A 25,144-nucleotide genomic window follows, 5' to 3' on the forward strand; every position below is an offset into this window, starting at 1 on the left:
CAATTGGCCAATCATCAAACAAGAAGTCAACCTGTTCCTGGGTGTGTATCTCGCGAGATCCAGAAAGACGCTGATCCGATTGGCTGTTTCATGTACCATTTAAAACAGATGAATGTGGATGTAAGAATTGAAAGGGTTCTCGTTCAAATCAGCTGAGTTTGGCTCATCAGAATCAACGAAGGATTGTACCCGCGGAAATCCGACGAAAGAACAGAAGTACAAATACATTTTGAGGTAATTTAGCATAACTTTTGAATTTGGTAGTCTGTTATTACGATTTTGCTTTGCTTCAATGGTTGTTTTTAAGCAAATAGTTTATTTTCATTAACTTCTGACTTTTTTAAAAATGGAAAATAAAACATGCACACGGTAGTATCGCCTGTTTAGTCCAATGCAAGGATTCCAAATAATATTTTACCCTTTGCATGTCCGGCCACACCGCGTGTCACCTGTGCAGTGCATGTTCAGAGAGGGCGTTGCATCTGACATTTACATTTGTTTGAGTCGAAGTCGGTCCATAATGAATTGAATAACATATGCCCCTCATAATAAAAAGCAGTGGGCTTTGATTCCCGGTTGTCTACGCTAGTTTCTCGCAGGCATTTTAATGGAGAGTTAATGCACGTCTTCAGCTGTTAGGCCAAGTCAACCAAGTCAATCAACCAAGCGTGTTTTACCCAAGCACCATTGCTCAACTTGTCTGTCACTGACATTGCAAGTTTGAATGTACACATTCAAACTTCATGTGTACATATCCTCCCTGTGTAACCTACTTTCTCCAGCACTCAGATGGCTCGGCTGATGATGGGCCTAATACTGCTGCTGGCCTCCCGGTGTGGTCCAGTGAGCGGTTTATTTGACTGGTTGAAGCAGACGCAGCCAGGGGCTCCAGCCCTCGCCCCTTCACTGGTCCCTGGACTACCTGAGGGAGATGCCCAACCGTTCGAGATGACGGTAGCCGATGAAAAGTTCCTAGCAGAGGCAAAAAATATGGAGCTCAGCCCGTTGGACAGCTGTCATTACCGGGTAATGTGATGGACAGTATTATTCTGTACACAACATTAATCAGGTCTTCTCGCTTAGATCACAGAATCTGTTTCAACCGTTATGAATATGGTCTATGAACCCTTGGCTGAGCAGTAATGCATGATGATGCTATCCTACTGTTATTCTCTCCCAAAGAAAGCTTGAGCTTGGGCTATATGTCCACCTAACAAATATTATTTATTTATTTATTTATTTCACCAGGCAGTGACACTGAAGCATAATGGCTTTATAGGCATGTTCATGGGCATCACAGCACCTCGGAGAAGATGCAGGGCAGATCCACTCATCAGTTTAATGCATGTCTTTAAAACAAACTGATTTCATATTGGTCATCCCCTATCATCAGCCAGTAGAAAGTCTGTCCCTCTCCCTCCAGGTGGTTGCCCAGCTGAAGTCTACCTGCGCTAGCCTATCAGAGGAGCAGCTGGCCAAACTGGGCGTTGTCCTGTTCAACTGCCAGGCAGAGGTGGAGGGGCGTAGGACGTACCCCTGCACTGAGGACATGGTACGCTCTGAGATGTATAATTTGTTCCAGCTAAGAGATATCTAGAATTTTTTTTTTTTTTAAATCAAATGTTTTGGGAGGCAAGTTGTTTGAATATTAGAATGTTAATACAGTTCTGTCCTAATCACTGATGTTAGAGGACTTGATGGGTTGAAGGCAGAATTGTTAGTGAGTGCCATATTTTCATATTGGAAGGCTCTGTCCTCTTCCCCAGTCTGGGTCATTTGTATTAGGGCATACTGCAGCAAATAGTTTTTAAATTATTTGTAACGGGAAAAACAGTTTATTGGAGAACTTCAGGTACTGCCTCCCGCTTCACTTGGTTCTGTTTCATTTTGTACCTGAGCTCGACCCAGTTTGCATGCACAGCACTGAAGCTGATTTCGGTGTCTCTACAGTATGTTCACCCTCTTCTCCTGCCAGTCCCTAAAGCAGTGCACAGCAGACATGGACTCAGACACGTGGAATGCTTACCACATAGTCAGCAACCGGGCACGCTCAGTGTGTTACGCCACCCGTCAGCAGCACTTCCGCCGCAGGGCCGAGCTCACCATCAACGCGCTGATCTCTACAGCAACAAGCCAACTGGACGCAATGAAGGACCTGAAGGTAAGTTGTCTTTTTGTCAATCTCTCCCTTGTTCTGTCCCCCCCTTCTCGCTCTCACTCTTTTTCCCCTTCTATTTCAAAGGTGGAGGTGTGTTTTTCTTTCTCTGTTTTCTGTCATAATATGTGGACTTGAATGGCTCTGCTGTGTTATACAACAGGAGGGTCAGCTGGAGCTGAAGGATCTGACTTCGGCCTCCCTGGAGAGGCTGCTGGAGGGTTACAGTGCCCTGGTGGCCCAGCAGGGGGCACTGTGGGAGGGCCAGGAGCAGCTGGAGACCTCGCTCTCGTCTAACCTGGAGCGTCTGGGCCAGGAGAAGGCCCTCATTGCCTCAGGACAGGAACTGGTGGCCCAGCTCATCCAGGGAATCACACACAGGATGGGTAAGAGGAGATGCATGCACAAACACACACACTGTTTATTCTCTATTTCACAGCCTTAATCCATGATAATACCAAATATCTTTTATAACTAAACCAAGATAGACCACAGCCTGTCGTTTCCAGTGGAAACAAATGAGTCATAGTGGGCAGGTGAGCAGAGCCAAGCACGAGCTAGCGAGATCCTATTAGCGCATTCTAGCATGCATCTGCATATTTCCGTTAGGGAATGCCTACTCTGAAGTGCGTGTGTGCAATAACTAAATTTGTCTTTGCCCTCCTAAACAAGGTGATTTTAAAAGAAATAACTTTTGCAAAGGGTAAAGTCTACAAACCTTAGTCCACTCTGCAAACCTACAATCTGTTATGAACAAACAGAACTGAATTGAGAATGTTTAATCTATGAGAAAATGTGCAGAATGTCGACCAAAATCCAGCTCGTTCCATCTTCTCCCGCTGCTAGCAAGCACTCACTACCATATTTGGTAGTGAGTGGAAAAGCCAAGCGGGTGCTTCATTTATACATCCAGTGAAATATCTGTCTCATTGTTCTATCTGTGACGATAACACTCTTGTTCACTCCAGGCACTTTCTCTCTCACATGCTCTTATGTGACGTTGCTCTCTTTCTCAACACTGTTTGGTCTGTTTTTGCTCTGTGCGCTCACTGACTCCTTACAAAAATGCTTGTGAGATCATGTTCACTTCATGTCCCCTATCTCCCTTCTAGAGAATGTTAGTGAGCAGCTAAAGGATCAAGGGTCAGAGGTGCAGGAGGGTCACAAGGCCATTCTGAATGACCTTGCTGAGGTCAGTGGGCGCGCAAAGGACATCTATAGCAAAATAGGTAAGATGCGTATGCACACACCATGCAAAAGCAATGTGTATGTTCATCACACTAACTTGTAATTTGGGATAAATCTACTGATTCTAGATAAATGCAATGAATGATCTGTATTTGTTTGCAAATGCTACTTATTAATTTAATTACATGTGTTTGACAGCTTGAGATGCATCGCAAGATACATTATCTAAGTTTTGAGGTCTTTGGGACAATTTTATTAATTTGTTAAATACTTTAAACTGCATTCTAATGTTGACTGCTTAAAGAAAACATCAAGCGAAGTGCTTTATGCATGCTCTGTTTTTGGGTCTCGGGGGCTGCCTGAGTGGAAATTTGAAATGGAAGTTATGGAACTCCCTCACGTGGTTCCTTTTATGGGAAAAAGTCCTCAATGAAACTGACATTAGGCTAAATGTGGAGAATTATACGTTTGCCTCTGTTGGCCATCAAGTAGTCTATTAATGTATATGCCATTGTAGGCTGCCATTTGATACAATAAATATGTTGAAATGACTATCACTGGAGTCATTGCAAATAAATTTGTGCCACTTGTGTAGCCTATCTGGAGCTGGCAAACAATTTAATAAATAGCCTAAAACTTCAGTTTATTGTTGTAGCCTTGTGGTGTTTTGAATGTATTAGATTGACAGTAAATCAGATTAGGCTACAGGTAAAATAAAAACTGGCTGTTGTTGACGTTCATATACATATTATTCATTTTGAATTGAGTGACTGTAATAATGACCACATCCTCAGTAGCCTATTCCAGCAGGCTATTGGGGAACACAAGCACTTCTTATTGTGAAATCGCCTTGTATTTCATGTTGAATAAATTAGTCTGGTCATTTGAACTAGGCATTCTGCTAAATCGTTCAGTTTACATCTTGTCTAGGCTACTGTAGACTATGAAATGAGACATAGGCCTATCGGGCTATAGGCTCCATGTCTTTATCTAAGCAAACTATGACAATGTAATTGCAGTCAAAAAATAATAATTTTTTGTCTGTAGCCTATGTCAATTGAAATGATAAGTCAATCTCACAAATGGGCCACTTTTATAACGGATTGTAGTCTTAACATCTGGCACATAATAACGGCACAATTGCCAGATAATAGCCTAATATGAATTTTATTTTATGTTCATCCAAGTGTTTCTTGCTCAGAGATTTCGAGATCCTCTATCCAACTTGCATCACTCAAACTCTCCTCTCATATTTATCTATAGTTATGCACAAAGGGGATTTATTTACAACTATTAACCTGGTTCGAGCCCTGAATGCTGGTTGTCAGAAAGCCGTGGTATATCAGACCAAATACCACGGGTATGACAAAACATTACTTCATACCGTTCTAATTACGTTGGTAACCAGTTTTATAATAGCAATAAGGCAGCCCGGGGGTTAATGATATATGGCCAATGTACCACGGCTAACGGCTGTATCCAGGCACATTGCATTTAACATTGGCCATATACCGTGCCTTATTGCTTAATCATGGCAAATAAGTTAAATCAACATCCATTGATAGAAAAATCTTTCGAGTTTAGTAAGACTGAATTATTTTCTCTTGCCACATTCAAATTCCTTTGTCATAGTTTGCTATTATTATTTTGAGGTAACCCGAATTTAGCTTTTAACGTCGTTACTATGATATTCCTTCATTTGCTTGATATTGTTATGGAAAAAGGGTTTATTGTATAGATATGGCAACTCAATTTCTGTAAACGATAAAGTTAAGCCTTTTGGGCATGATTTGAGTGGTTGTTGGGCTATACATTTTAGCTTGGCCTGGCAACCCTGGATCCCATAGATTATATTAGTATTCTATGAGTGATCCACTGTTTGGTGTGGGAGTCTTGTGCTTCTTGATTTTTCTCCATGCACTGCTAGTCTGATTTTGATTGAATGGTGCTTCTGCCAACTTTCAAGTCACCTGCTCGATGCGGTGAAATCAGGGTGTCCAAGTTCCTGGGCTAGTTGTGGCCATCTCCCTGAGCAGTGGAACGCTCACCGGTACCCCTGGATTCTTGGTTTGGTTGTACCATGGTAGCAGAGCCGCTTCCACATCCCCTGCTTTCTCTATTCTCATTGAGGTCAAGATGGAGAATGTGACTGAATATTTACTGCACTTAACCTAAATTGCCATTTTCTGTAGTCGCGTAAATAATGATTCTGGCGAGTGGCAACAGGAGCTGTCAAATTGTACTTTAGGTTTCAGGGTCTGCATTCAAAATACCAAGAAACGCTGTTGAAGTTATTTATGCAGGTTTAAATGACATGATACACTATTTGACAGTTTAATTGTTTATATTATAGCTAATCTGACATTGTTTATCATTGATGTAGTAAAATTCGGGTATTTTTAATTGTATGGATCTGATCATTTGTTTTTCTCCTTGTCTCCATGGTAATGTAATCTCAGACCACAGTATGTCTGGGTTCCTGCAGTATCAGAAACTGACAGCTCAGTACTACATGGATCTCATGGGAAAACTGGAACGCATGAATGGAACCCTGGGAACCATGCTGTGTTACCTTGACAACATGCAGCGTTGTCTTGAAGAGAGGCTTCATATTATCCAGGGTTACCTGGGCTGGGCAGGTAGTGTGTGTGTAATATAAATATATATATATATATATATATATATATATATATATATATATATATATATATATATATATATATATATATATATATATCTCCCTTTTTAGAATCAGACCAGGTACACACAACTTTAGACCACCAGATGCATTTTTATTAAGGTCAACAGATATCATCTTTTGCAGTGAGAAGGAACATTTCATCTTAGTTCCTGCATCAGTTACACACATTTTTCAGTAAATTTCCCTCCCTGTGTTCCTGTCCAACAGGTCTAAGCCTGGCTGCGGTGTGGACGTGTGTGGTGCATGCTGGGTACTTCCTGCTGTGTGCGGTGGTACTGACGTTCCTGCGCTGTCCGTCCTTCTCCCGAGCCATGCTGCTCTTCACGGTCCCGCTCAACGCTGTGGCTGAGGTCAACCAACAGCCTGCCCTGGACCTGCCCAGTCTCAGCATGCTGCTGCTCACACTGTCACTCGGTACGGGCAGGGTTTTGTGTGTGTTGCTGCCCCTCTCACTGGAAACCACAAATGGGTGTGTTTTCTCACCCGGTCACTCATGACTGACTGGGATATTAATAATTAACCCTATTATGGGTGATGTGGACTATTGTGACGTCATTACCCTCTCCTCAGGCTACTGGTTGGCGACGCAGGTGTTGTGGGCGTGTTCTCAGATGAGAGGAAAGAAGATCCCCAATCAGAAGACCCTGGAACCAGAAAGCCACCACTACCCCCACTCCTGCGGCCCATCCTCCTCCACCCCCCAGAGGTGAGTGACAGTAGGGTAGCTCCAGAATTGAATTACTTTTGACTTCAGATTTGCTAATAAAACATGCATCACAAGATGTGCATTTTCCAGAGGAAAGCGTAAATGAAAGTACTTATTTTCTAAGTGGCCCTCGACAGTAAAGGGTGGGTACTGCTAATTATGTGAACTGACTAAGTTTGATATAATGTAGCTGATACTTCTCTCTCTCTCTCTCCTCCATACTCAGAGATGAGCTGGATGGTCTCATGGAGCCAGGAGACCTGCTGGACCAGGACAGCTTCATGACTGGTGTGTAACACACACACTACAAATGGACCATGTTCTCTTCAGAATTCCTTTCAAAATGAATGGAAAACATTTTACTCTTGGCTCTGTTATTTATTTTTCTAATCTTTTCCAGGTGACCCCTGCATAGCAGCATTTTCTTCTTCCCATGCCCACTACATGGCTGAGGCCAGGTTTGTGCCTGTTATGGGCTCAATGAACCACTCTACTCCCAGGTTCAAGTGTCAGCCTAGTCTCTCTGCGGTGAGCATGAATATTGCAGATGAAAATCCTTAAGGGAGATGGAGGGTATTAGTGTCATACTCTGATGGACCTAGTTAGTTATAAACCAGTAGGTTTATGTAGATTACTTACTAAATGTAATTAGGTTACTAGTTACTTGGCCAAAAATCTAATCACTAACATTTGTATTACTCATTGATTACTTTCAGTTACTTTTAGGTGACTTTCCCCATAAGAGGCACAGGTTAGTAGCTGGCACAGCAACAGTCATAATTTTTTTTTATTTTTTATTTTTTTTATTTTTATAAACCTAACCTTAACCACACTGCTAACCCTAATAGTTAGGCATTAGGGTATATACACGTGTGGTTAGGGTTAGCTACACATCAGTGCCATTTAAAAAAAAAAAAAAAAAAATCCCCCCATGAGCATGGCCTTATTTCTATTACAGCATATTGGTTGACTTTCTTTCACCCAGTTCAATGTAATATTGGTAGGTTTAGGCTAGTACATGATACTCACATTTTCCCTATACCAATCATGAGGTTGCTACAACCTAGCCTATGAATGACAGTTTACAATGTAGGTGCACACAGGTTGAGATACATTTGAGGTAACATCATACTCCGCATGGCTAATAGAACTAGAGCGTTAGTAAACCCACTACAATCATGCAGTAACGTTAGTGTACAGTCGGTAAGCAGTTACACCGGTGGGCCCCGGTGGCAATAAATTAGTCAAACCAAAAGCTTACCTTGACTTGGAAGAGTTCCAGTGTTGGAAAGTCATAGCCAGCTAGCTAACATACTGTTTGAGCAGGGTGTTTCAGTAGGATAAACTAGCTATCTGCATTTACTAGCTAAGTAAGTGAAAAAGACACTTGCTGCTTCATTTTGGTAGAAATTAATTTGTTAAACTGTTCTACTGTCTTTCTCTCTTTGTCAACTACTCATCACATTTTTATGCTCTGCAGTGCTAGCTAGGTGTAGCTTATGCTTTCAGTACTAGATACATTTTTGGATCCTTTGATTGGGTGGCCAACATGTTAGTTCATGGTGCAAGAACTCTGATAGGTTGGAGGATGTCCTACGGAAGTTGTCATAATTACTGTGTAAGTCTATGGAAGGGGTGAGAACCATGAGCCTCCTAGGTTTTGTATTGAAGTCAATGTACCCAGAGGAGGACAGAAGCTAGCTGTCCTCCGGCTACACCATGGTGCTACCCTAGAGGGCTGTTGAGGCTACTGTAGACCTTTTCAAAATAGTGTTTTAATCAATTATTTGGTGATATGATTTATATTTAGTATAATCTAAAAAGGATAACTATTTTTTTGTATATTTATGAAATTCACTGAGGATGGTCCTCTGAGGAGCCTCAACTGCTACACATAGATTATTATTGGCTCTGTCATCATTGACATACTGTTTTTAGATTGGTAGGCTATTCTTGACATTTTGTGTTCTGATTGGCAGGCTGTCCTAGGTCTGCCCCAAAGGAACCTGGGAGTAATGATGGATGCAGTGAGCAAATCACGGAGCGCCAGCCCCAACCAATCCCTGGCCAGCAACAGGTTAGCATTCTAACAACCTGATAAGTTTAGCAGGTTCAAGCATCAACTCTGTATGCAATGTTTGACCTTAATACAGTGTGTGCCTTAGTAAAAACCAACAATGATACGCCGTGTGACATTTTTCCTATGTCATACCTGTACTGTATGTGTATAGTTAGGTGCGTGTGCTCATAGTTTTTATAGGTGTGAGAAGTTGACCTTTTGTATCAATTATACTGCCTGGCTTATCTTGCTACAACTAAAGATGATTGTGTCATATCAGATCACATTATGCCACACCTATGTGATGTGTTTAGCGGGACCATGGATTACTTGTGTGCATTGTGAGAATTACGTTCACTGCCTGATTTATTTTAGTACAACCAATGACATATAAAATGACTTTATGCCACACCTCATACAATGTTTATAGAGGAAGAAATGATTACTACTGTGGCGTTAGTCTTGTACAGCCAGTAGATGGGTTTGATCAGAGGTATTTGATACAAGTTGGACTAGTTCTGTAGGTCAATCAACTCCATAGTTCTCACCATTGTGACCAGGACAAAAGGACAGACGGTGTGTTTTCAGACTACATTGCAGTTGGGCTGTGCAGAATCCCTGATCTACAAATCACCTTGTATCTGAAATAACTATTAATTATGTGACCAAGATGAGTTCTGCACCTCGCCTTGCTCAAACTGATCCCCCTCAAAAGTGTAGATTTATTTTCCTCCCTTCCCCCTCTCTCTCCTCTTGTCCCCTGGCAGCTCTGTGTCTGGTCGTCAGCTGTGTAATGGCACTACCAGGATGGGACATCAATGTAAGAAGAGGGCGGTGCTGGGACAGGAGTACTGCCACGTCCATGAGGGTGGCTATACCTCCTACAACTGCCTCTGAACAACACCCTGGCTGTGTTCCAAATGGTACCCTATTCCCAATATAGTGCACTACTTTTGACCAGGGCTATAGGGCTCTTCTCAAAAGTAGAGCATTATGTAGGGAATAGCCAGACATTTGAATGCACACCCTGCTTCCCCCCTCTCTGCTACCCCCACCCCTTCCTACATCCACCAGGGGCAAGTTCAGTAGGAGAACGTTTTGAAGTGAGAAATCGTACCAGTAAGAACAGATTTTTGTTGCAAAACGTTTTGCTAGTGTACCCAACTGAACACCCTCCCAGAATGACCAGGAAGTAATTGGGCTATTCTCCTATTCTTTTCACGTTTGTTTAATCATGCGGTTACCATGGTTTCTCTTATCATCAGGGTATCTCTGTAGTGTCTAAAGCAATGACCAGTTGTCATGTGTGGTAATTTTTTAAATTTTTATGTCTGTGTGGATGAAAGTGCGTGCCTGTGATATCCTGTAGTAGGATACTCCCTGGCTGTAAATGTGAAAGTAATGTGATAAAGCTGATGTTACTGAATTCTACAAGGGTTTATGCAGGCAGGATTGTTTGCTTTTTATCATGATTTATGGACCCTGTGTGTACATAATACTGACCATTTTATAAATAAAATATATATATTTTTAAAGTGTGTAGATTTGTCATTTGCATCCGTGTTATGTAGAGGACAAAGGAGGCGAATTATAACTTTCACTTAAGTTTAATTTTCCTTGTCATGTATTGATGTCATTGAGAGACTAAGTGAAATTTCACGTAAATGGAAGTTAAGATTCGCCCATAAAGCACTAAATTGCACTCATAAATTACTCCGACTTGACTAACGGTTGGGAATATTATTTGTGTTTTTCTGATCTTAAATGTTTTTGTATGAAGGCCATATCTGTTGGGATTTTTTTTTATTAATAATAAAATATCAGTAATGCAAAGTTTGTAAACATTTCTGTGTGAAGGGCATATTTCAAATCAAAGTTAATTGGTCGCGCACACCGATACGCAGGTGCAGCGAAATGCTTATGTTACTAGCTCCAACAGTGAAGTAGAATGTCTCTAAAATAACCAAATTTCTAAAAATTACAGATCAAGTCCAATTAACAATCTGTTATACGATTTTTATAAATAATGACTAAATGATGTATACATTTAACGTAGAACTAAAACTACCCTGTGATTGTATGAAATTTATTAGAATCATACATCTATAAATCTGATGTGTGTGTGTGTGTAGCTTTAGTCAGAATTAGGACAATGACCTTCTGTTCCTTTTTAGTATGTAAGCAGGGTGCAATAGAGGAGCTATAGACAGCCAAGCTCTACTACTGTGTTCCTTACAGGACATTCTGTCCCCACCCAGGGAGGGGAGAGACCTTGGGCTTGTAGTAGATTGTATAACAGGTGGCAGACAATGTATGAGAACTTGTGAACTATATTGTCATTGTCATAAATGTCCCTCTCAGAAACAATGTGAGGTATAAAGACCAATGTACAGGAAATGATAGGGAGAACGTTCCCGTAAAGAAACATTTGACGATTGTAGACTGGGCGTCTGTTTTTATTTCTATCAGTATCTTACAAATCCTGATATAGCAGACTGAGTAATTTAAATTGGTTAAAGAACATGAACATAATTCTCCTAACACAATCCTGAGTAGATATATTTGAGTGAGCATGTCAGAATCCAGAATGTATTTTCCATTTATTCCATTATAGGCATCTAGATGAAGTATGGAAATAAAATGGGGACAATGGCAACTATGTAAAATTAGTACATTTTTTTTGTCTAAATGGAAATAAAGCGAAGAGGACAATTCAATGATCAGGAGAATAGGGGGTCCTTTCCTGGACACAGGTTAATCCTAATCCTGGACTAAAAAGCACTTTCAATGACGATTCTATGAGTGCTTTTTAGATTAAGCATAGCCCTGAACTGTCTGGGAGACCAGCCCTAGAATCCATTGTTTGGTGTTCTACACCAGCAAAGGAATGCGTGTTAGCCTGTGTACCAGTCTGTGTGAACATTCTATTCCTTGCACTCCTATACCCTGAGTGTCATATGCCAAACATTTGGCATGACATGGAGTGGACTGATGGCACAAACAGATCTAGTTCCAGGCTAAATATGAGTTGTTGCTCTTTATCTATCAAAAGAGTTGCTGGGCCAGGTAGACTGGCTTGTCAACTAAGTTAGTTTCTATGAGAACACCTAGTGGAACCAGCCTGATCCCTGTGTTCACCTTTTCTTTTTTCCCAAGTGAAATAGAAGAGTGAATGTAGCGTTCAGGCTGGATCCAGGCTGGATCCTTAAGGTAGTCCAGCTCCAGCTTTATTTTGTTTGAAATTTGTGGACCGGGACAATATACAAAAAAAACATGTCTGTCAGAGGACTGGGAAATGATTCTTTGCACCAAATTTAGCTAACAGCTAATAGTGGTGGAAGTGTCATTCATTTGTTTCGTGTGGGCTTTCCCTGGTGTTTTGAGAACGTGTACATCTCTGACAAGGACTTTTTATCAATATATTTAGGCAGATGCAAATGCTAATTACCATCAAAGTAGACGTCATGCAAAACTACAAATCACTGCAAGCTCCTTCACATCATCTCTAGTTAACCTTTGCTAACAGGTATTGTTAATTTAAACTTGCACATGACAGTTCACAGAATAGTCAATTTTTAAAGACATGTAGCCTATTTATTCATTACTACATTTAGTTAATCCAGAGATTTTTCCCTTTCCCTCAATTCAGCAGTCTCATCCAGATTATCATGGCATTTGTAGTTCTTTACATTTACATTTTACATTTAAGTCATTTAGCAGACGCTCTTATCCAGAGCGAATTACAAATTGGTGCATTCACCTTATGATATCCAGTGGAACAGCCACTTTACAATAGTGCATCTAAATCTTTTAAGGGGGGGGGGGGGGGTTAGAAGGATTACTTTATCCTATCCTAGGTATTCCTATTCCTTACTCCTTCCTCTTTGGTGGCCACATTAGCGTTTCATTTTTTGGGGGTAAATACAGGTGACTATTGATAAGTCACATTGTCCTACAGAGATTTATGCCAGGGTAAACCTATGCGAAACAAAGCCTTGAGTGTTTAAAATCCCCTATGGGAAAAATGTTGGAAAACAGAACCATTTCCCTGTTTGATCTCTAGGTATTATGACTCACTGTGGTACTCTAAAAAGTTGGACAGGGTTGGCAGGTCTGCATTCTATACCGTGTGGGAGGGTAAGGTATATGGAACACTTGTCTGGTTGATCAGGGGTGTATAGAAGTAAATAGTGTACCACAGTAAGAGTCATAATACCTAGAGGTCAAACGGAAATGGTTCCAATCGTCGTCGTCGCCCCCCCCCCCCCCCCCCCCCCCCCACCCACCACCACCACCACCACACACACACACACACACACACCGGATTTAGCTAATAGAGCCCCATGGTGGAAGTGTCGTAATACCCATAAAATCAAGCGATCAAACAGGAAAATGTTTCCATTCGTTTTCCACCATTCATTTGTTTCGTGTGGGCTTTCCCTGGTGTTTTGATAACATGTAAAGCCCCCTCCCTCGTGCGCACGCTGTTTGTAAGTCTGATCGCTTTTTTTAGACACGGTTTCCTAGTCAACACTAAAAGCAAAATCATTTTGAAAACACAAAAACAAATGATGGCTTCGACACAGACCTCAAACTGGCTACACAAAGCTTAAGTAGACTAACACAAAGGGAATCTGAACGCTGTTCGCTGGAAGAGTTCGCTGTTTCAGCCTATGTAAAGGTGCCTATTGAATTTATTTGCAGCGCATACATTTCAGATTTTCGAAATGGATAAAATCTAATTTAGTGAAGGCATTTCAGAAGCATTGCCTCTATAGCTAATAGCGGACACTTATTCATTCTTTATCGCGCAGTCTTGTAAACTCCCGACTCCATTTAAAGCCAATATGTTTATATTTATTTTTTGTTATACTTGTGTAATGCTTTTTGTGACGTGGAACAGACTGTATTTATCAGGTTGCGTGATCCTCGTAATGTTACGTGGAAAATACAACTGAGATGCAGAATTAAATGTAAATCACAAATGCGACCAGTTATTTTAAGTATTTGCAGTAAAATTCTTTCACTAGTATAGAGCCCACTGAATGTCAATTTTGTGTTAGCTTGAAACAGTTGGTGTTTATCTTGCCACAAACGGAGTCGAAAGGGGATTTGTCCATGTGTTTACGTATAGCTGAGTCGGCAAACTCAGCATCACGACAAACAGAAGGTGCAGACACAGGGTAGCTACGGCGAATAATGATGTATTAATCTTCATGTCCGTTGACACAAACTCCGTACATCTGTGTGTTGCAGCTCGAGAATCGGGATGTTAGATTCTCAGTGGATATTATTATTTTTTTAATTAAAATGTAAAACAAAACAAAAAAATCAGGCCCTATTCATTTCTGCGTACTTTTAACTCGGATCTCGTACCTGCGTACATGGACAGAGAATTGCGTAGCTGGTACGCAAAATGCGTGCATGTTGGCAGGTCTGACTGAAGTTACCCCTAGACGCAGATCTGGTTGATTTTACCCACTAGTGGTTAGGGTAAGCTGATCCAGGTTCTGAACCTAGGGAAAACTTCACCCCAGAGCCACAAAACACTGTTCTGCACTAAAACAAGACTCAAAGTTGTGCTAAAATGACACCCAGACTCAGCAGTTAAAATAAACATTGATTTATTCTCTCAGCCCACCACTCATGTACATATTGCACCGTTGTATTTAGTAAAGAAAGATATAAAAGAACACATCCAAAACCACCTGGTATTCTATATGATACAGTAGACAAATTGAGTAGTGAACAACCCACTCAAAATGGCAGCACAACAGAATTCACCAAAGCCTTCCTATTGTGGTTTATTTGTGGAAAATTTTATTTTGTTGCCATATTGGGTGGACATTGAGGAAATCCTATGGACAAAGAACTAGTCTAAGTCCATTATACCCACTCTATTCCTATGGTGTAGACATGGTTATAGAGGAGATAGGAGTCCTGCTGATCACTCCAGAAAAGATAGGAAATAGGGTACCATTTGGGACACATCTTACATCAGGGGTGGGTAATTCCAGTCCCTGAGGGCCTGATTGGTGTAACAGTTTTGCCCCAGCTAACACACCTGACTCCAATAATCAACTAATCATGATCTTCAGTTGAGAATGTAATTAGTTTAATCAGCTGTTTGCTAGAGATGGGGAAAAAGTGTGTCACCAATCAGGCCCTCGAGGACTGTAGTTGCCCATCCCTGTCCTACATAGTGCCATAGAGCTCTGGTCAAAAGTATTGTACTATATAGGGCAGCCATACTCAACAGGTGGACCGCAGGCTGGATCTAGACTCCGAATGAGGTCAATACTGTCAGGATTCAACTCCTGGTATGTCAACAAATAAGACATGGAAAATGTGTAGAGTTGCAGGAAATTAGCTTTAAAACATCTAATTTCTCTCTGCCAACAAAAGTGGTGTGAACAGTTTGGGGTCGAATGGGTTGAGGATTCCTTACTACGCCGATAAATTACAATAGCCATCCAGACCTTTACCACCTTCTCAAATAGTTTGAGTACAACTGATTTAGGAATAGGATGCTGTTTGAGTGTTAAAAGAGAGCGATTGGCCCAGCCTACACTCTACACATTCTTCATGGAATCTCAGCAACATGATCAGGACCAAGTCCTGCGTTCTTTGTCAGTTCTAGAACCTTCAGCTAGAACCTTCACCTTCAGCTTCAGCAGTTCTAGAACCTTCAGCTCCACTCCTCCTGACCCCTCCATCACAGTCCCCTCTTCCTGCTCCTTCCTTCCTAGGACTGGTTTCCTAACAGCCAATCTGATTTGAGCAATCTTCACTTGCGGGCGGTGTCGTAATTGGCCACGAACCAATCGCATGTCTCCTTCAAGGCTGTGTGTGTGAATTGGGGGGTGGGGGGGATTGGAGACTCAGCATCAGAAACCAAACAGCAGACATCTTTATTTGATATGTCAGTGGTGAACATGCATAAAGATGGCAGAATACATATATGACATTGCGCATTTAACCAAAAACAATCTACGTTTGGGGTTTTTCAAATGGCTGGTGTTGGGGAGGTAGGTACCTTGTTTGAAGGGGGTAAAGGTGAAGTTGGGGCGGTACCGCAGCAGCTTGGCGTTGCTGGCTGTCTTCTTGAACTGACCGTCTGCTTTAGTTGTGTCATACTGAAGGTCAGGGGTTAGGGAATCAAACACTGACTGACAGTGTGTGAGAACAAGTGAGTATGAAAGAGAGAGAGGGACTGTGTTTGAGCTGTATATCTGGACATGCACCTAAGTGAAAGGATACAGTCACTTGACCTTTGAACCCCAGTGCCTCGACAACGGCCTCTGCTGCCTCCTTGATGGACACCTCCTCCTCCTCACCAACTAAAATACAGAGAGGGAGAATGAACACTGACGCCTGAAAATACTGTTGTTAAATGTGTGTGTGAGATCGAGAGTATGTGTGAGTATGAGAGGGAGAAAGTCAGAGTGTGTGTATGCTCACCAGACAGTATGATGGGGTCCACCTCAGGGTACTCTCTCAGCACCCAGAGGAAGAGACGAGCCAGATCCAATGAGTAGATGAACTGCCTTCTGGGAGTTCCTGAGCCCCACACCACCAATGGACTACCCTCCTCTAACACACACACACACACACACACACACACACACACACACACACACACACACACACGCCTGTTAGAAGGAATGTGGCTATACAGATCCTTGTAGGGTATACTGTATAGATTAAAACAGTTAGCTGAAGAACAAAGAATTAGAGAGTGATAGTTAACAGTAAGTGTTGTGTAGTCATCTTACTCTGAGCAATGTAGGCTTTGTGTATGAGGCCTGGAAGTACATGTCCATCCTCGATGTTGAAGTTATCATGAGGGCCAAACACATTGGTCGGTATCACTGCTGTGTAGCACCTCCCACGCTGCTGGTGATATGCCCTACAAGACAAACACAAACCTCAACATAATCCACAAACATTGAACACACACACACATACTATTATTGAATATACACAGATTATGTTGACTCCTTTCTAGAGGTCACTGAGCATCTAAAGGGTCAAGGGTACAGGACGCCCTCAAGACCATTCTGGATGGGCCCACGGAGGACATCTATAGCAAAATAGGGAAGCTGTGCACACACACTTCCCTTGTAAAAGAAGACTTCCTGGTTAAATGAAGGTTCAATAAAACACCAACACACCTATTGTGGACATCGATCATTCTCTTAGCATAGGAGTAGCCAAAGTTAGACTCATGAGGAGGGCCGTTGTGGATCTGCAAGATAATAAGTAAGAGATAGTCAACTACCATCATGTCTACAACACACACACACACACACACACACCAACCCACCCACCCACCCACCCGTTACCATGGTCTCATTGATGGGATAGGTGGTCTTATCAGGGAAAATGCAGGTGGAGAGACAGGAGACCACCCTGACAGCATCCACCTCATGTGCTGCCTGCAGGACGTTGTCATTGATGTAGATGTTGTTCCTCTGGAGAACACACATGGATGAATACGTTGGTAAATAAACATGAACAAAATTACACACATGGACGGATAAGGTTGAACCAGGTTCCCAATTAGCACCCTATGAACTAGTTAGTAATGTACCACCTTTGACCAGGGCCCATAGTGAATAGAGTACCAATTGGCATGAAGCCTAAAAAAATAAAAATAATCGCTAAATAAACATTGAGTCCTTTTCCTCTAACATTTTCCAGAAGTGTGCACTTGCACACTTTCCTTATTAGATTTAAAAATAAAGGAATGGCTGGAGGCAGTTTCCACCATTTTCAAAATAAGGTGAGAAATTGAGCAAGTGCACACTTCTGGAGATGCAGCCTCTGTCATTACAACTCCTGAATCCCCTCTTACCCAGAAGTCTAGGTTGGCCCTCATGTTCTTGAAGAGCCCTCCCACCATGGCTGCCAGGTGGATGACATGGGTGGGCTGATGCTTCAGAAACACTGCCTGCGTCTCACCCATGTCCCTGAGTGAGCATACACAAACCCACACACACGTCAGCTTGACTTTTCAAAGACTCAGAGGCTGGGCTACAAAGCCACCCACAGTTAGCACTGAGGCAGGAGAGGGTCAGGTGTGTGTGTGTTGTCTGTGTATATACATGTGCGTGCATGCATACCATGTGTGTCTGTCTATGTGTGAGTGCGTATGTGTGTGCGCGTGTAGCTCTCACATGAGGTTTGCATCCTTAGAGGAGAGGAAGATCCACTCCTCTCCCTCCCGCGCTCCTCCCTCTTCTTTGACCACATGTTCTATGGCCCTGCCCACCAGACCAGTCCCCCCAGTCACCAACACCCGCATAGGACCGCTCTGATCCATCATGCTATCTCCAATCTGCACAGAGGGGGAGGAAAATAGGGGGGTAGTGAGGGTAAAGAAAGAGAAAAAGTAGGAGAGAGAAACACAGAAACAAAGAGTGAAAGGCTTACAATCTGCAGGTCATGTGCTCTGAAAGTAGGCTAAAGTTTTACAAATGATTTCCCCTGAAATGACTGATGAATTCAATGATCAATTAAACAAGAGTTACTAACGGAGCTGAAGTCTTTACACAGAAAGTAGGCCTAGGTAATATAAACCTATTCTACAGTTTCTCAGAGGATTGGGGTGCATCACATACTGTACACTAACCAGGACAAGTAGGGAAGAACAATGACTATCCCAGAGCTTTATAATGACATATTTAATTCCAGTAACCAAGGAATCCAAGTCAAGAGGTTGTGGACTGAACCAACAGACATTTCCTGATGTTGCTTTTTACTTGCCTGTGCCAGCCATGCAAACATCCCTGTTACCAACTGTCATGACAAATCTTTAGGTTGTCACGAACCAGGTTTCCATCCAACCATTTCATGCAGGTGAATTACCTGATGCATGAAAAAAATCACAACTGGGTTCATGGAAACAGGAAATGAGAGTACAAGTGTATAAATATCGATAGACAATTTGTTAGTTTGGTGTTTCTTTTCGTTGGTAAAAATAATTATGCGAGAAATTGCATGGAAACACGTTTACGCGCAAATATTGATATAATAATCAACATATTGAATAGAAATTTGAGTCACGCGATTATTTGTTGTGTGGTCCTCCACTACTACTCGGGAAAGCGCGCAGTTTATTAGGCTACAGATTAAACAAATTATGATGAAGTTCACAAGGTGGCGAAAGTGCACAGTGATGGACTCGATGCTTCTTTCCAATAAATATTGAGGGTCTTATTCTAGTGACATGATAATTGATGCTTGGCTGTCATTTGACAAATAAACAATTATATTGCTCCTATCAATAAAAAGGTATCTGTGACCAACAGATGCATATCTGTATTCCCAGTCATGTGAAATCCATAGATTAAGGCCTAGTTATTTATTTTAATTGATTTCAAATGTTATTCAGTACGGTCCCATGTGGCTCAGTTGGTAGTGCATGGCGCTTGCAACACCAGGGTGTTGGGTTCGATTCCTAGGAAGGACCAGTAAAAAATGTTTATACAAGTGTAGGCATGTCTGCTAAATTACAAAAAAAAGAGACAATTCTGCATGTTGCGTTTATTTTTGTTCAGTGTAGATCAAAACAAAGTGTGTATTTATAAGGAATCTCTTCATTATGTATGGTAAATATTATATACATAAATGCAAGTGGGCAATTTTTTTTATTTTTTTATATATTTTTAACTTGAATTTTATTTGCAAATGCTACATAGTCTGACAAACGGTAATGCAAAGCGAACCCTAAATGCCTGTGAAGCCTTTTGTATTTTGTTTAAATGTATATACCCCGTGTATAAAGTTATAAAAAGTTTTTCTGTGCTTTTTGGTGTACTGTTTTATAAGGTAAGCTTGTATCTTGTGTTATTTGTTTAAAGTACAAGTTCAATGGGTTTCCATCACATTTTTAATTCTACTGGTTTTTGTTCTTGGCACGTGCGCACTAGCCAACTGCTCGCAGATACAGTGCGGGTAAACTACCTTCATGACGAGATTATTAAAAAAAGGTAGAGGTGTGGATCAGAAAACCAGTCATTATCTGGTGTGGCCACCATTTGCCACATGCAGCATGACACATCCCCTTCGCATTGAGTTGATCAGGCTGTTGATTGTGGCCTGTGGAATGTTGTCCCACAAATCTTCAATGGCTGTGCGAAGTTGCTGGATATTGGCGGGGACTGAAACACACTGTCGTACATGTCGATCCAGAGCATCCCAAACATGCTCAATGGGTCACATGTCTGGTGACTATGCAGGCCATGGAAGAACTGGGAAATGTTCAGCTTCCAGGAGTTGTGTACAAATCCTTGCGACACAGGAATGTGCATTATCATGCTGAAATCTGAGGTGATGGCGGCATATGAAAGGCACGACAATGGGTCCCAGGATCTCGTCACGGTATCTCTGTGGATTAAAATTGCCATCGATAAAATGCAATTGTGTTAGTTGTCCGTAGCTTATGCCTGCCCATTCCATAACCCCACCGCAACCATTGGGCACTCTGTTCACAACATTGACATCAGCAAACCGCTCACCCATACGACGCCATACACACTGTCTGCCATCTGCCCAGTACAGTTGAAACCGGGATTTATCCTTGAAGAGCACACTTCTCCAGCGTGCCAGTAGCCATCGAAGGTGAGCATTTGCCAACTGAAGTCAGTTACGATGCTGAACTGCAGTCAGGTCAATATCCGGGTGAGGACAACGAGCATGCAGATGAGCTTCCCTGAGACAGTTTCTGACAGTTTGTGCAGAAATTATTTAGGTTGTGCAAACCCACAGTTTCATCAGCTGTCCGTGTAGCTGGTCTCAGACGATCCTGCAGGTGAAGAAGCCGGATGTGGAGGTCCTTGGCTGGTGTGGTTACTCGTGGTCTGCGGTTGTGAGGCTGGTTGGATGTACTGACAAATTCTCAAAAAACAATGTTGGAGGCTGCTTATCGTAGAGAAAGTAACAAATTATCTGGCAACAGCTCTGGTGGACATTCCTGCAGTCAGCATGCCAATTGCATACTCCCTCAAAACTAGAACATTTGTGGCATTGTGTTGTGTGATAAAACTGCACATTTTAGAGTGGCCTTTTGTCCCCAGCATAAGGTGCACCTGTGTAATGATCATGCTGTTTAATCAGCTTCTTGATATGTCACATCTTTCAGGTGGATGGATTATCTTGGCAATGGAGAAATGCTCACTAACTGGGATGTAAACAAATTTGTACATAAAATGTGAGAAGCTATTTGTGCATATGGAACATTTCTGGGATCTTGTATTTCAGCTCATGAAACATGGAACCAACACTTTACATGTTGCGTTTATATTTTTGTCCAGTATAAATCCTGAATAAATTAATTGTAATTCGTAAGATATCATACTCAACGGATGATGGACATCCACAAATTAATACATACCATACGAAACGTAACATATCATACTAATTGGAGTGTTCTGTATTTACATGTACTATGTTATGTCTACTCAAGTCCAGGTTGGTTGCAGCGGTCAGTGAAAAGCAGTTAATAGGTCTGCCTAGGCCTATCACAATATCTCAAAATTCAACCAATTCAATGGTTGCAACAAGGTCGTTTTTACTGATCTGTTTGTCAGTGTCAGCAAAGTAGGCTATAATTTGTGTCATAGGAAAAAGCATGTTGCATGTAGTAGAATTGCATGAAATGTGTTCAAAAAAGGCGACATTTTTCCCGTGCAACGAAAGGAGAAGAAACGTCGAATTATATCTATATGTCACTACGTGCCGAGACCTGCATTACCCAGGGTCCGGTTTCCCGATAGTGATGGAATTTAGGCTTAAACTACGAGTGTTTTAAAGATGCATCTGTCCTACTACAGCTGAAGTTGCAATATGCCTCCCCCCCCAAAAAAAAAACACAGAGAGAACGTTCGATAGGTGCGTCGAGGCATGGTGTCGATTCTGAAAAGATCGAAAGAAAGGCAGCGCTGCTCTCGGATCAGATTTCTCCATTCAAATCTTACATTAACATTATAATTATTTCACAATACTGACGACGGATCAGCTCCTATAGAGATATGACCACCTATGGCTGAAAATATTGAGCCGGTTTATTCTAAATAAAATGCACTAAATTCCCGCATCATTAAATGTATGGAGAAAAATTACAGACAAAATAGAACACAATTGATTTAACATTAAATCTATTTCATTATGATTTAAATTATTATTATTTTATATAAACTAGAGCTTTATTACACTAGGAGGATCTGGCAGTTATTGGGCGATGGTCTTCAACAGTTTTAGATGATAGGGAGTTTAGAAAGGTAGTAGGCTAGCTTGAGCATATAGCCTACTGTATTTATATTTGAATGCAGTCATCTCGGTTTTCATTTGAACCATGTTATATACATCGCTTGTTTGTATCAATTGCAAAGACATTGGCAACTTTTTATTTATTGTCAACTTTGTTCGGAAGTTATCGGCGGTTACGATGAATTTAGCCATAAAATGCTTTCGTGAAACCGGGCCCAAAACGGTATGTTTTGCTAATGTTGATTGTCATAATTTAAGCTAATAATATAACGCAATGGAATCTACTCATCACATTAGGAATAGTAGCCCATCTCTCATTAGTCTGCAAAGGCGATGGCTTGATGTTTGCAATCCTACAGGTGCAAATTTATGGTGAAAAAAATAACCTGTCGGTATTTGAAGTCGGCCTTGTTGGGGCTTGATAGCGTGTTTTTATGCATGTATGTCATGTTTCACTGTATGCGCCGTTCCATAAGTAAATGAGTCAATTTATGACGAGTTTGAGTAGTGGTTATTGTATATACCGTTCCATAGACCTTTAAACCTAATCTTGCGGTTATAGGCCTAATTAACGACTGGGATCATTTGTTTGTTTTTGCTGTTCTCCAAATAGCATGTTTCTAAATCGTGTAGAAATGTAGTAAATAAGCTTCAACCCCCCCCCCCCCCAAAAAAAAAAATCTCCTCACCTCCACCTTGTTATACACTAGATTTAGCTGAACCGACACCACTGTCCTAGGATTTGAACCCACTGTCCTGGGATTTGAAACCACTATCCTGGCGTTGTAAGCGCTATGCTTTTAGATAGCACCCTTTATGGGATAAAAACTACGATTTTTAGTTAGCTACAGTTACATAAAAAAGGTTCTGCTTACCAGTTACTCCAGAGCTTGATTCTTCTTCTAGCTAGCTATGAAGTTAGAAGCTTCCATGACCGGATTCTAGTCCCAATGAGGTGGTTAGGGCGATGACGAAACTATTTTGGGGAGTACCGCTTCCAGCTCCAGGACGTTACGCAAGTGAAGGCTGATTTTGGGTCAGTGTAGCATTTTCTCCACCAATGGTAAAGGATGACTGGGAGAGGAAGCTGATCCTAGATCTGTAAATACCCTTCATAGGGGAAATTCACCCCCGAGACAATCGAGTTCTCAGCACTCTGCAAAGGTGAACCGGTGCACAGGTTTAAAATATTGGCAGGTTGACATATGACTAACACATGACTGTTTCCTTGTTGAGATTCAATTTCCAATCTTTGGGCCCCTGTTGTTCAGCCCATATATTTTTTATGACCTTCCTTCTTCTGTGTGCCATGGAGTGAAGATCCAGATGTTTGCTGACAGGTGGTTATCTACATCCATGGAAAGAGTGCTGAGCAAGTGGCAGTTATGGAGAATGTTTCACAATGGCTCAACAAATCCTGGCTCACCCTAAATGTGAGAAAAACAGTAGCCATGTATTTCTTCATCTATTAAAAAGCAGCAGGTCTACTCCCACATCCGCATACATGGCTAAAAGATCAAAACGGTCTCAGAATTCAAATACCTCGGCATAATCCTTGATCCCACCATCAATTTAAAAACATTAATTTTATTTTATTTACTAATACAATCAAATGCAGCCTAGCCAACTTCCGGTTAATTAAAAACTCTTTCTCCATCGAGGCTTCCAGAATGTTCTTACATGCTATGGGTTTCTCCCATTTCTTACTGTGTCACCAGCTGGTCACAAGCATGTGAGACATCCCTGAAACCTCTCAAATCACTCTATAAAGAAGTATTCATAATCTTGTACAACTTCAATCTGTTCTCAGAAATCTACCTGGTTTACAAGATAACTCACAATCTAGCACCTCCGTCTCCGAGTGTCTGCTCCGAGCAAAATAGCTGTGTTCCAAGAACCTCCACCAGGGGGGACTGTAGCATCTCCAGACGGTCCACACCTTTGCACAATCGGCATTCTCATTCAATGGAATGAACTCTCTGCTCTGAAAACATATAGCAGCTTCCAAGCCTTCTCCACTGAGACAAAAAAGTACAATCAGCCATGCACTCATTGATTTTAACTTAAAAGGCCATACTGACTTTTAATGCAACAGAAGACACATTAGTACATACACACGTGTAATTTCAATACGTGCAATAACTGGGCTATGCACAATATTTCTTATTTTTTTTATAGGTATATTACATTGAATCAAATAGCAATGTGTTTCTATGGACAATGTTTTGACTTCTGTGGTGGAACATGTCTCTATGTCCTGATCTCTGTTCTATTATATATTTTTTTACTGTATGTCCATTGTTTTTGTTTTTTTGTATAATGTTTCCATCGCTAGAAGTTTACCTACAGTGCATTTGGAAAGTATTCAGACCCCTTGACTTTTTCCACATTTTGTGGATGATCAATGTAAACAATATGCACCTGAGCTCAATTTCGAGTCTCACAGCAAATGGTCTGAATACTTATGTAAATAAGGTATTTCAGTATATTATTTTTTATACATTTGCACACACACACAAAAAAAACTGTTTTTGCATTGTCATTATGGGGTATTGTGTGTAGATTGATGAGGATTTTTTTGTTTTTGCAATTTTAGAATGAGGCTGTAAAGTCTGAAAAAAAAGTCAAGGGGTCTGAATACTTTCCGAATGCACTGTATGTCTAGATGCTTTAGGGACTAGATGGAAATGAGCTATTAACTAAATCTGGTGCAATACATGTTTTCTCAGTGCTCTGAGATTTGTTTTTGATGTATATTGTCCCAGCCAAATAAACGTAACAAATAAATAAAAATGACAAAGGAACTGTCCAGATTACCAAATTACAAGTGGATATTTACCACCATTACCACCTGGGCCACCAGTCTTATAATCCTCTATGATCCAGGCCAGTCTGCACTAGAGGACTTTACTCAGGATTAGGGTGGCAACATTTGGTTAAAGCCCCCATGCAGTCTTTGTAAAAAAAATCATCACTGATTTTAGTATGTGTAGTAATCATAATGTAGTAATCATGTAATAAATCAGTATGTGTTTATTTAATGAAAATAACTCCAACATATAT

The 25,144-nt window shown here is 41.2% G+C and overlaps 2 protein-coding genes across 4 annotated transcripts; one reads left to right on the plus strand and one right to left on the minus strand.

Moving 5' to 3' along the window:
* The first annotated feature begins 16 nt into the window (after positions 1-16).
* Positions 17-10,344, plus strand: bmb (brambleberry). Of its 2 annotated transcripts, XM_055944045.1 has the most exons (13): positions 17-234; positions 783-1,026; positions 1,424-1,552; positions 1,976-2,161; positions 2,319-2,541; positions 3,268-3,384; positions 5,803-5,982; positions 6,252-6,458; positions 6,615-6,750; positions 6,977-7,038; positions 7,151-7,278; positions 8,730-8,827; positions 9,577-10,344. In XM_055944045.1, exons 2-13 carry the CDS (start codon positions 790-792, stop codon positions 9,704-9,706), a joined length of 1,833 nt encoding a protein of 610 aa, XP_055800020.1. In that variant the 5' UTR covers positions 17-234; positions 783-789; the 3' UTR covers positions 9,707-10,344. The 2 variants fall into 2 exon arrangements, 1 of the variants encoding a protein (XP_055800020.1); XR_008761969.1 differs by lacking the exons at positions 8,730-8,827; positions 9,577-10,344 and having other exon boundaries at positions 6,252-6,513; positions 7,151-7,176.
* Positions 10,345-14,416: 4,072 nt separating this feature from the next.
* Positions 14,417-23,980, minus strand: LOC129869549 (GDP-L-fucose synthase-like). Of its 2 annotated transcripts, XM_055944050.1 has the most exons (11): positions 23,921-23,980; positions 22,957-23,508; positions 17,989-18,149; positions 17,667-17,781; positions 17,155-17,283; positions 16,984-17,057; positions 16,585-16,718; positions 16,271-16,402; positions 16,070-16,149; positions 15,846-15,945; positions 14,417-15,652 (listed from the first exon to the last, which is right to left on the minus strand). In XM_055944050.1, exons 3-11 carry the CDS (start codon positions 18,135-18,137, stop codon positions 15,597-15,599), a joined length of 969 nt encoding a protein of 322 aa, XP_055800025.1. In that variant the 5' UTR covers positions 18,138-18,149; positions 22,957-23,508; positions 23,921-23,980; the 3' UTR covers positions 14,417-15,596. The 2 variants fall into 2 exon arrangements, with proteins under 2 accessions (XP_055800025.1, XP_055800024.1); XM_055944049.1 differs by having other exon boundaries at positions 22,957-23,935.
* Positions 23,981-25,144: the final 1,164 nt, after the last annotated feature.

This window comes from Salvelinus fontinalis, chromosome 14 (genome assembly GCF_029448725.1).
Source record: "Salvelinus fontinalis isolate EN_2023a chromosome 14, ASM2944872v1, whole genome shotgun sequence".
Taxonomy (NCBI): Eukaryota; Metazoa; Chordata; class Actinopteri; order Salmoniformes; family Salmonidae; genus Salvelinus; species Salvelinus fontinalis.

Bases quoted from the DNA above. Each gene is read 5' to 3' on its own strand.
- bmb (XM_055944045.1), top strand. From the start codon at position 790: ATGGCTCGGCTGATGATGGGCCTAATACTGCTGCTGGCCTCCCGGTGT. The intron at 1,553-1,975 runs GTACGCTCTGAG...TTCTCCTGCCAG, and splicing joins ACCCCTGCACTGAGGACATG to TCCCTAAAGCAGTGCACAGC. The intron at 6,459-6,614 runs GTACGGGCAGGG...CCCTCTCCTCAG, and splicing joins GCTGCTCACACTGTCACTCG to GCTACTGGTTGGCGACGCAG.
- LOC129869549 (XM_055944050.1), bottom strand. From the start codon at position 18,137: ATGATGGATCAGAGCGGTCCTATGCGGGTGTTGGTGACTGGGGGGACT. The intron at 16,719-16,983 runs GTGTGTTGGTGT...TTTGTCTTGTAG, and splicing joins ATGATCGATGTCCACAATAG to GGCATATCACCAGCAGCGTG. The intron at 16,150-16,270 runs GTGAGCATACAC...TCTGTATTTTAG, and splicing joins GGACCCCATCATACTGTCTG to TTGGTGAGGAGGAGGAGGTG.